The sequence below is a fragment of the Aotus nancymaae genome, unplaced genomic scaffold, assembly GCF_030222135.1.
Source record: "Aotus nancymaae isolate 86718 unplaced genomic scaffold, 86718_ANA_hifiasm-v0.15.2.pri h1tg000011l, whole genome shotgun sequence".
NCBI lineage: Eukaryota > Metazoa > Chordata > Mammalia > Primates > Aotidae > Aotus > Aotus nancymaae.
The window spans coordinates 41,516,491-41,528,927 of record NW_026988422.1 but is presented as its reverse complement, the minus strand read 5'-3'; the positions used below and the strand labels follow the sequence as shown (position 1 = coordinate 41,528,927).

At 38.1% G+C, this 12,437-nt stretch overlaps 1 protein-coding gene across 2 annotated transcripts in view; it reads right to left on the bottom strand.

The window, feature by feature from the left end:
• KNL1 (kinetochore scaffold 1) overlaps positions 1 to 12,437 on the bottom strand; it is a 71,329-nt gene that overhangs the window by 33,975 nt on the left and 24,917 nt on the right. Inside the window, exons 10-13 of one of the 2 annotated variants that reach the window (XM_064374852.1) lie at positions 6,633 to 11,231; positions 2,726 to 2,864; positions 2,253 to 2,320; positions 1,548 to 1,646 (exon numbers count right to left, since the gene is read on the bottom strand). In XM_064374852.1, the coding sequence (XP_064230922.1) occupies positions 1,548 to 1,646; positions 2,253 to 2,320; positions 2,726 to 2,864; positions 6,633 to 11,231 (4,905 nt within the window). The remainder of the gene's footprint in view (positions 1 to 1,547; positions 1,647 to 2,252; positions 2,321 to 2,725; positions 2,865 to 6,632; positions 11,232 to 12,437) is intronic. The other variant, XM_064374853.1, reaches the window with a different exon arrangement.

Genomic DNA, 12,437 nt, shown 5'->3' with positions numbered 1-12,437 from the left:
AGCACTTTGGGAGGCCGAGGTGGGTGGATCACGAGGTCAAGAGATCGAGACCATCCTGGTCAACATGGTGAAACCCCGTCTCTACTAATACAAAAAATTAGCTGGGCATGGTGGCGCGTGCCTGTAATCCCAGCTACTCAGGAGGCTGAGGCAGGAGAATTGCCTGAACCCGGGAGGCGGAGGTTGTGGTGAGCCGAGATCGCGTCATTGCACTCCAGCCTGGGTAACGAGTAAAACTCCGTCTCAAAAAAAAAAAAAGTATACTATAGTAAATATATAATACAATAACTTAATGGTTTGTTATCAAGTATTATGTTATTGTACATAATTATAGGTACTATCCTTTAACAGGACTGGCAGCGCAGGTTTGTTTACATTAGCATCACCACAAACATGTGAATAATGCATTGTGCTACATTACAGTGTCGCTAGGCAATGGAAATTTTCCAGCTCCATTATAATCTTTCTTTCTTTTTTTTTTTTTTTTTTTGTTTGAGACAGAGTTTTGCTCTGTTTTCCAGGCTGTGGTAGCGGGCACCTGTAGTCCCAGCTCCTCATGAGAATCTAATGCATGATGATCTGTCAGTGCCTCTCATCAACCCCAGATGGGACCTTTGTGCATGCAGTTTACAACAGGGTTCACACTCCTATGAGAATCTAATGCCACTGCTGAGCTCAGGTGGTAATGCAAGCGATGGGGAGTGGCTGTAAATATAGAAGCTTTGCTAGCTCACCACAATTCACCTTCTGCTGTGTGACCCAGTTCCTAACCCCAGGGGTTCAGGACCCTTCATCTAAAAGATGGTGTGCTTCTTAATTTTTAAGAATCTCAGAATATTTTGGTTCTTTTGTTAGTTTTAATTTTATTGGATCAAGATTAAATGTCGTCTCTATAAAACCTCCATTTTTTTCAATTTATTAATGTTTTCTTTGTGTCCAAGAGTATAACTAACTTTTGGAAATGTTTGATACACTTAAGAGAAAAAATATTGCCACGTAAGGAATACAAATTTTTCTATTAAATTGAGTTTGTTGATTATATTATTCAAATATTCTATAATCTTAAATTTTTTGAGATGGAATATTGATATGTTGCCCAGGCTGGCCTCAAACTCCTGGGTTGAAGTGATTCTTCCACCTCAGCCTCTCAAGTAGCTGGAATTACAAGTACCTGCCACTGTTTTCAGTTTACATATGTTTGATTCTGAAAACTGTTCATTAAAAACCTCTGTTACCCTTAGATTTTTATAAGGGAGGAAAAACCATGTTAGTTTTATAATCAGGAAACTGTATTAAAAAAATAGATGGCAAGGAATGAAGAAAAAAGTAAAATTGTATCTTATAAAAATCCATGATTAAAAAAATCCGTGTGAAAATTTTTGGGTTTTGTTTATGCTAACCACAAATGTATCTACTGTAAGAAAACTACAGGAAATTTGCTTTCATTCTTTTTATGCCTTTAAATAAATGTTTGTTTTGATGCAGTTTAATAAAAAGTACAATATATTTTAACTGAGATAACTAGTTTGCCAAGAAACTGCACTTACATTGCCTGGAAGATTGCTCTGTCGGGGTTTCTGTATCAAGATGTGGACCTGGAGAAGTATAAAGAACTCTCTTATTGTTATTCTCCCATCTTTGAGTTTCTGAGAAAAGAAAAAAAAGTTTGCATGACCATTCAATATGATCTCACTTTGATATAACCAGCTCATTTTTGTTTCTAAAAGCTTAAAGTACCTTGTATGTATTTATGGAAATATTATCCAGATATCTGCAGGATATAAATCAACAGATTTTATCTAAGATTATTTCTTAAGGTTATTAAATAACAATAGAGTTAAAAAAAATTCAAAAACCCAGAACATACATCTTTTTTTCCTTTTTTTTTTTGAGACAAGGTCTTGCACCTTGTCTCAAAACTGAGACCCCAGCCTGGGGTGCAGTTGTGTGATCATGGTTCACTGCAGCCTTGAACTCTTGGGCTCAGGTGATTCTCTGGCCTCAGGTTCCCATGTTGCTGGGATTACAGGCATGCACCACCATGCCCAGCCAAAACAAATACCTTTTAATCATGACTTCTACTCCATTTAATTAATTGCTATATTGAATCTTTAATAAAGAAAAGTAGTCTTCTGTAGATTTAAAATATTTCATAATAGAAAAAAATTTTTAACCAAGAAAATTACTTGTATTAGAAATGAGACATTTAAACTTTTCTTTGTAAATAAATAAAAATAATAATTTTAACATACCTCCCTCAAGCTCTCTTCACAAATAGTATCTCTGAGAAACTGTGATTCCATTTGACTACTGCGGTAAGCTAAAAGTAAAGGAAATTCTGGTGAGGAACAAGTCAAAACTAAACTGTGAACTTAATTGTAGTTATCATTCAGATCATTTATAATCCTGAAGCCACCCACTGTGATCTTTCTGGGAAGGAAGTCATGTAGCAGGGCAAAGTACACATAGTTTTAAAATCCAATGTTTATCCACTAACTATAAGCCCATGAAGGAAATCACTCTTTTTATCCATAGTATGTCACTTCTCAATGCATTAAGATAACTAAGAATTAAAAATAAACCAAATATTATTTTACTAATCAACTTTTTATAACCCCAAAATGGTATATACAACATTCAAATATTTCCTGAACTAAGATATATTTATTATTAGTCAAGTAAGCAGATGGCTGCTGGTATTATTTAGCCTTCATGAAGATCTTACTGCTACAGTCCAGGGAGGTCCCATCAGCCTTGATCGAATCCAGAGAGCTGCTGCAACTAGATGGGGTCCTGCTCAGGCTTTTTATCAATACACTGTTAGCATTTTTATCTATATGCTCTTCAGTATGGTGATCAAAAATCTGAAATCGTCAATTAAGGAATATCATCAGAATAAAGTATACACTGTATACTTATGATGAACACTAACAGAAATACTACTTCTAACATACAATTTATCTATAATTCATGTGAAATCATCTCAGTAAAGAATTAGAATAAGTAACAAGCATCTTAGGCCTTTAATTAGAGTTTAAGAGTAATTTTATTAAAAATATATGAAAATAACTTTATGGATTATACTGTGTATGCAAATTATTTCTCATTATGTATCTAAGTTATAATCAGATCCCGTAAGCTACCAAATGTTGACATATCCAGTTATTCAACTACTAGCCACCAATAGCAGGTCCACCACACTATAGAAAACCAGACTCGAATATCAGCTGCATGTGGTGGCCCTGGCTAGAATCCAGATAATAAACTTATTTCTCTGTTCTTCTACTTTCCTACACAGCTGACCAAGACTTCTTTAGCTGAATAAGTTATGTGGTCCTGCTTTTATCATTTTAACCATTTGACTTCACAGCTTTAAATGCCATCTTCATCTACCTTCTTACATGTTTTCTGGAAAAAATATATTATTTTATCTAAATGTTATTATGGGGGCCGGGTGCAGTGGCTCGGGCCTGTAATCGCAGCATTTTGGGAGGCTGAGGAGAGCAGATCTCTTGAGGTCAGGAGTTTAAGACCAGCCTGGTCAACATTGTGAAACTCTGTCTCTAATAAAAATACAAAAGCCAGGTGTCATAACGCATGCCTGTAATCCCAGCTATTCAGGAGGCTAAGGCAGGAGAACTTCTTGCACATGGGAGGCGGAGGTTACAGTGAGCTGATAACGCGCCACTGCACTCCAGCCTGGGCAACAGAGCAAGACTCGATCTCAAAACAAACAAACAAACAAAAAACAAATAAATAAATGTTATTACAGGCTGGTTGTGGTGGCTCATGCCTGTAATCCCAGAACCCTGGGAGGCCCAGGTGGGTGGGTCACTTGAGGCAGGGGTTTGAGACCAGCCTGGCCGATGTGGTGAAACCTCATCTCTATTAAAAATACAAAAATTAGCAGGGCGTGTTGGCATGCACCCATCCTCCCAGCTAATCGGGAGGCTGAGATATGAGAATCACTTGAACCAGGGAAACGGAGGTTGCAGTAAGCCAAGATCACTCTACTGCACTCAAGCCTGGATGACAAAGCGAGACTCTGTCTCAAAAACAAATAAATAGCCAGATGTGGTGGCTCACGCCTGTAATCCCAGCACTTTGGGAGGCCGAGGTGGATCATGAGGCCAGGAGATCGAGACCATGCTAGCTAACCCAGTGAAACTTTGTCTCTACTAAAAATACAAAAAAAATAGCCAGGTGTGATGGCACACACCTGTAGTCCTGCTACTCAGGAGCCTGAGGCAGGAAAACTGCTTGAACCTGAGAGGCAGAGGTTGCAGTGAGCTGAGATCACACCACTACACTCCAGCCTGGGCGACAGAGTGAGACTCTGCCTCTAAATAAATAAATAAATAAATAAATAAAGTTATGATGTAAGCTCCATGAGAGCAGACTTTTGTCAGCATTCCTAGCACATAGAAGAGTGCCTAAGACATAACAGATACTTGGCAGGGTGTGGTGGCTCATACCCGTAATCCCAGCACTTTGGGAGGCTGAGGTGGGTGGATCATGAGGTCAGGAGATCAAGACCATCCTGGCCAATATGGTGAAACCCTGTCTCTACTAAAAATACAAAAATTAGCTGGGCAAGACAGCAGCGCCGGTAGTCCCAGCTACTCAGGATGCTGAGGCAGGAGAACTGCTTCATCCCGGGAGGCAGATGCTGCAGTGACCCAAGACTGCACCACAGCACTCCAGCCTGGGTAACAGACAGAGACTCTGTCTCAAAAACAAAAACAAACACAAAAAAAGACATAACAGATACTCTATATATTTACTGAGAATAGAATGCAGGCCAGGCACAGTGGCTCACTCCTATAATCCTGGAACTTTGGGAGGCTGAGGTGGGCGGACCACCTGAGGATGGGAATTCAAGACCAGCCTGGCCAACATGGTGAAACCAAGTCTCTACTAAAAATACAAAAAATAGCCGGGCGTGGTGGTGGGCCCACGCCCGGCTATTTTTTGTATTTTTAGTAGAGACTTTATCCTAGCTACTCTGGATGTATTTTTGCATTTTTAGTAGAGCTGTTATCCCAGCTACTCGGGAGGCTTAGGCAAGAGAATCCCTTGAACCCAGGAGGTGGAAGATCCAGTAAGCCAAGATTGCATCATTGCACTCCAGCCCGGGAAAGAGCAAAACTCTATCTCCAAAGAAAAAGAAAATAGAATGCAAATTTCCATAAAAGCTATTGTTAAATTTTATATTACTACTTTCTCATAACTTTATGACTAACCATTGCCTCATGACATTATCTTTTTTTTTTTTTTTTTTTTTTTGAGATGGAGTTTCGCTCTTGTTACCCAGGCTGGAGTGCAATGGCGCGATCTCGGCTCACCGCAACCTCCGCCTCCTGGGTTCAGGCAATTCTCCTGCCTCAGCCTCCTGAGTAGCTGGGATTACAGGCAGGCGCCACCGTGCCCAGCTAATTTTTTGTATTTTTAGTAGAGACGGGGTTTCACCATGTTGACCAGGATGGTCTCGATCTCTTGACCTCGTGATCCACCCGCCTCGGCCTCCCAAAGTGCTGGGATTACAGGCTTGAGCCACCGCGCCCGGCCGACATTATCTTATAGAGTCACTCAAATTACCTTCTATGCTTATGTATTGAACAGAGTTGAAGCCTTGTTTTCTATGAACCTCTGATACTTCCTAATCTTTATTTCTCCACCTATAAAATTTGATCTAAGTGACAGATTTTTTTCTCCCCAAGTTATCGAAATAGTGCTTCTTGACTTAAAAAAATTTGTCTTCTTAAAAAAAATAGTGCTTCTTTTCATACAAAATAACCTAGGCATTCTCCTTCCCACAAAAGAAAATGGACTCTCTAAGGCTGGGCACAGTGGCTCATGCCTGTAATCCCAGCACTTTGGGAGGCTGAGGCAGGCAGATCACTTGAGGTCAGGAGTTCAAGATCAGCCTGGCCAACATGGGGAAACCTATCTCTACTAAACACACACACACACACACACACACACAAGGCAGGTATGGTGGTGGGTGCCTGTAATCCTAGCTAATTAGGAGGCTGAGGCAGAAAAATCACTTGAACCTGGGAGGCGGAGGCTGCAGTGAGCCACGATCATTTCAGTGTACTCCAGCCCGGGCAACAGAGAGAGAATCCGTCTCAAAAATAAAATAAAAAGAAATGGACTCTCAACCTTAACTTCTACATATCCTCGTCAGCCAAGAAAATTCAGTCAAGCTTTATTTCATGCAGTTTACAAAATAGAAAGGCTTTTTACTCCCCAAATATAACAACACTGAAGATGACTTTTCAAACTATATATACCCTCCCTAGAGAGTCTTATATAAAGCCAAATTAACAAAACACTAGAGGTGACAATATTTGCCTTTTGAAATCATACAATTTTAACACTACTTCTTGTATAATTTTTCGTTTAATTTTTTTGTGACTATTTGTCACTTTAAGTTGCTTTGAAGTCTAGCTGTTAGGCAATTAATTCCTGAAGGTTCTACAAAAGAATATTTCTCCAGTCCTGTAAATGGAAATAATCATTTTCTGCCACCCAAGACTAAGATTAAAATTTGAGAATACCCACAATTAAAAAAAAACAACTAAAAACCCAAAACTCAAGAACATTCCTTGATTCAAGACAGAGCTCACCTCCTGATCTTGTGCAGTATCACTAAACTTAATCTCATTTTTTCTGATTTTTTTCTCCTTCTGAGTATCTTCTTCTTCTTCTTGTACCCAGGTTCTTTTTTGGCTATTGAAAGTTTTCTCCATTTTATTTTCATATGGTGAAATCTCTTTTTGGTATGTCTCAATCAAAGCCTTTTCCTCAATTTCTATGTTAATAGAGTCTGAGGAATTGATCTCATCAGGATATATAGGAAGATTTTCCTCATTTATATATTGAGAAGGACTTAGGTTCAGTTTAGCTGCAACGGATCCAATGCCTGAATCTTTGCTAGAGACTGGCTGAGTTTCTAAGTGATTTAAATCAGTTGTGTATGCTGGAATCTGTTCCAGGTCATCAATACCAGTGACACTGCAATTTCTCTTGTTTGGCAATCTAGGCAAAAAGATTCCCAAAGAACATCTCCTCACTTTATCTTTAACAACTGTCTTTAATGATAGAGAGGTGGTTTCAGCTTCATTACGAGACTTTTTATTTTCTTCAACTTTACTATCTTTAGCATTGCTGGAGATTATGTTAATATTAAGTATTTCTGTAGCTTGCACTATACTCATACCATTGTGTGCCTTATTTCCCAATTCAAGTAATTGCTCTGGAGGAGGCGGTACATGAACAGTTTGAAAAGCTTCAGTTTTTCCATTCAAATCATTCAGATTTGGTTTGACTCTATGAAAACAGTGAATATTAGATGTCACTGCAGGATCTGGTGCTTTTCCAGCATTCACATGAGTTTGAATGACTTGCTTAGTCAAGTCTGAGTTACTGTGGAAATCAAGAGTTGTATTATAGTTAGTTGTTTGAGTATTTTCCTTCAGTTCTTTTTTATAGGCTGCAGCAAACCACTTCTCATTATTGAGCATTTTAGGCTTGTTTTCACATATGGGTGCAAGATCACTCTGCACTGGGCAATTATTGGCTTCTTCCTTATCTTTATCACATAAGAGCATGGCATTACCCTCCAAATTATCAGTATAGTTAATAACATTTGGAAAACAGGAATAATTATCACTGGATCCACAAACAGCAATTGCATGACTGCTTGTAAAATCTACATTTCTTCTATCTCTATTATTTAACTGACAGCTTTCAATTTGGGCTTTTTCCAACGTACAGGCCTGGCCTACAACTTTCCCTATGACCTTTTCATCCATAGCAGCACTACGGAATTTGATGATTTCCATTTCACCTTGATCCCCAGAAAATGTATTAATAGAAGCAAAGCGTTGTTGCTTTTGCTCAGTGTGAAGAACAATTTTGTTTTCTACACCCAGTGCTTGTTTTTCAGCGATTTCTTGAACAGAGCTATTATCCTTAGGAAAGGAAACACCCAAGTTTTTTCCTTTTGCTATTCCAAATTTAGGGTTCTCTTCAAGTATTTTCTCTGTGGCTTGACATTCAATAAAAGCAGTATGGGATGTGGTGACATCCAGATCATTGTGATTATCTGTGAAGATTACAGTTTTGTCCATGGGCCTAATAACTATTTCATTTGGCAAGACAGTTTTACATTCTAAGGTAGTTGTGTGACTTCCAGTGATCTCCATGTCATCCTGCCCACATGAATACAAAATAGTTTTAGAAGCCCCTGCCAAAGGCACCAAATGGAAGTCCTCTTTATCCTCCAGGGCACTTTTGTTATCTATTTCCACCATACAACTCTGGGTAATATCCATATCATTTTTATCATTCTCTGAAAATACAATGGTCTTGTCATTTTTTAGCTTAAGGTTTTTTCTTCTCTGACTTTTGGCTGATAGAGGTTTATTCAGAAATCCAGGATTTTGTACATCTTTGATGTTTTTCCAAGTGGTTGATTTAGACACTTCCATGTTATCAGCAACCTCTACAGGACCCCTATTATTAGACCATTCCTCCAGAGGTGTTAGCTGGCTGTCACTTGCTACTAGACTGTCACTTTCACCATTTTCTGGCAAGAAAACGCTCTCCTCAGTAGGAGTACATAACACTTCTGGTGTTCCTAGGCTTTTCCTTTGGGATAGTTCAAAGTTCGGTCTGTTTGGAAGCACAGTTCTTTCCTTTTCTTGGTAGTCAATGAAAACAGTATGGGACTTTGTCATTTCTAGTTCATCATGATTATCTACAAACAATACAGTTTTGTCCATAGGCCTAGCAGTTATTTCATCTCGTGAGACAGTTTTACATCCTAAGGCAGTTGTGTGACTTCTAGTGATTTCCATGTCATCCTGCCCACATGTATATAAAATAGTTTCAGAAGTTCCTGCCAATGGCACCAAATGACAATCATGCTTATCTAATAAAGGTCTATGGTTTATTTCCACTGTATAACTCTTAGTGATATCCATATCATTCTTATCTTCTGAAAATACAATAGTCTTATCAATTTTTAGTCCGCCAACACTTTTCCTTCCCCAAATTTTGACATTTTGCTTTTCCTCAGGAAATTCAGGTTTCTGTACACTTTCATCCTCTAACACATCCATAATACTGTTAGCTTTAAGTACTCCACTTCTTTCTATGGGACTTTTACCACATTTTTCAACTTTTACAGCTGTCTGTCTGCTTGCTGTTGTTAGCTGGCTAATAGTGTGTTCTAAATTAGTTTTACCAAGTTTTTGTAGTTCAGAAGGACCAAATCCAATGACAACAGTGTGGCTCTTTGTTAGATCCATATTTTGCTCTTCCTCGGAACACATAATCATCTTGTCATGACAATAGTCAGGTGTGGGATTATTTAAACTTTTCCTCAGTGGCTCAGCCAGTTTAGAATTCTGACCTAGCAGAGATTTCACCGTACGACTACTAACGGTAGTATCATGAATTTTCACAGAAGATTGTCCTGACGAAAAGAATTGCTTTGTAGTAGAAAACAAAGATTGTTCACATGAAACTGTATTTCTATTAGCTACTTGTTTATCAAGAACTCCACCAGAGTAGACTATATTATGGCTTGTTGCTATGTCCTGATTACAATCAGCTGACTGAGGAAAATCTTTATCAAGGTATGGCAAAATCTTCAAAATCTGCTCTTTGTCTTTGTTACAGGCATCAGTTAGGCTGTTTTTAGATACTATGTCTGGTTGCTGAAATGGTTCAGTATGACTTTTGGTCATTTTTTGGCATTTATCTGAACAGCTTTTGCTGTGAGAGTGAGATTCACTGGTATTCTCCGGTGCTGGACTGTAAGTTGCAAGAGGAACCTGACTTCCTAAGTTACTTGTGTGACTTTCAGTCAAATCCATATCTTCACCTGCTAAAAGTTCAGTCTTTCTATCAGTCAATGAAATAGATAAAATATTTGACAAGCTCTGCTGTATTCCTTCCTTAGATACATGAGGAACTGAGTTACAATTTACATTTGTTTTCCCATCTTCTGATGTGGTCATGTGATTTTGGAGCATCATTTCTTTTTCAGGTGGTAGTGCAGCTGCTATCTGCACATTTGATTGATCTTGTTTAAAAATCTGATTATCTATTGCAACTGTGTGACTCTTGGTGATATCCATGTTCTCCTCTCCAAAATAAATAGTTTTCTCTGTGAGACAAGACATAGCATCTGGATTGCAATATATTTTAGAATAATTACTGTCATGCTTTAACAAATTTTTCTCTTCTCTCATACTTGAGAGACACTTGGTCATTTCCATGGTATCACTACGATTGGAATAGAAAACTGTCTTACAACCTTGAATAGCTGAATTAGAACATATAGATTCTGGGGTCATGGCTAATATTCTGGCATCTTGATTACAAGTATGTGAGACTATGTGAGTTTTTGCTCCCATAGTATGACCTTTGGTAATATGTATTTTGTCTGCAGGGTTTATGGAAGGGTCTTGAAAAGCAGCATTTTGTTTACTCTCAAAAATTGTTTTCTTTCCTGAAGCTTTAGTCCCATAACCTGTTGTTACATCCATTATGGCATTCTGAGTTTGATTTTCTATTTTAGAAAAATTATCTGTTGCAGGTAAAATCTGTATAGTGTGGTTCAATGTCAAGTCCATAACGTCACTGCCATAAATTGTAATATCATTACCTTTAGATTCCTGTGAGTTGGTCTCCCTGGATGTGGGAATCAATGTCTGAATATTCGCTGTATGACACTGAGTGAAATTCATCTCATCATCTTTTTCTCTAAAGATCTTAGTAATATTACTGTTATTCTCATCTTCATTAAGAGACACATGCATTTGACGTGTAGAAAAGGTGCTATGTGATTCATCAGAATAAATAGGTATCTCAAAATTTTCTTTATCAGGCCCATTAGGAAAAGCATTACATTTTCCTGTTTTCAATCTTTTTATGAAGTCATTGAAATTTATTTTCTTTTCTGAAGAAGTGTTTCGATCCATGGAAAAATTTAATTCTTTTTTCATTCTTGAGTCCTCAGTGTGAAGCTTTAAATTAGCTAGAAATGATGTGGTATCTATCTTGGTGGACTTTTCACTTTTGGGATTATCTAAAAGGCCTTTGGTAATCATTACAGTGTGACTTGATGTCAGATCCATCTGGTTTTCATCTGAAAAGATGACTGTCTGGTCATTTGCATGTTTCCTTTCATGGTTATGTTCTATAACTGAAAACTATAATGAAAACAAAATGTAAGAGATCAGAACAAATACAAACTTTTAAAAAGGTTATTTTGTAACATGTATTATATAAAAAATCCTCAGTGATGGTTTCATAACACATTGGTTTGTTTGAATCAATAATGTAGTATGTTGCCTAAAATTTGCCATTTAAAATTATTCTAGGCTGGGCACACTGGCTCACGCCTGTAATCCAAGCACTTTGGGAGGCCAAGGCAGGATTGCCTGAAGCCAGGAATAACAAAGTAAGATCCCGTCTCTACAAAAAATATTTAAATATTAGCCACAGTGGTGCATGCTTGTAGTCCCAGCTACTAGGAAGGCTGAGGTGGGAGGACTGCTGAGTGTAGGAGTTTGAACTGTACTGAGCTAGGATCACACCACTGCACTCCAACCTTGGCAAAAGAGCAAGACCCAGTCTCTTAGGAAAAGAAAAGAAAAATTCTAAAATCTGTGAGTAATTTACTTTTTAGTGTTTGGGGACAAATTTAAAATTCAAGGTTAATTATATACCTACTAGAATGACTAAAAAATGAAAAAAAAAGACAGCACCAAACATAAACATAATGAAAATTCTAATTACTATACTGAATAGAAGGTCATTCTTATCCTAAATTTTAAAAGACTAGGAAAGGCATTAAGTGCATGGTGGCTAATCTATATTACATTCTAGACTGGGTGTGGTGGCTCACACTTGTAATCCCTGTACTTTGGGAAGCTGAGGCAGAAGGACCCCTTGGGCCCAGGAGTTCAAGACCAGCCTGGGCAACATAGTGAGACCTTGTCTCTATAAAAAATGAACAAAATTAGCTAGGCATGGTGGCATATGCCTGTAGTCCCAGCTACTCAGGAGGCGGAGGTGGGAGGACTGCTTGAGCCCAGAAGGTTGAGGCTGCAGTGAGCCAAGATTGTGCCAGTGCACTCCAGCCTGGGCAACAGTGTAAGACTCTGTCTCAAAAAAAAAAAAAAAGCAAAAACAAAAAAAACTCTTCCTGTAGGAGATAGCTTAAAAAAAAAATATATATATATATATATATACACACACACACACACACACATACATATATGCATATTACATTCTATGCTACAACAGTTTTTTTTTGGCAAGGACATAGATTAACTCCTTGCTACTGAAAACACTGCCTATGGACTTGTGTACTAGTATCACTCAGCAAACAGAAATAAAGACTCATATGCTCT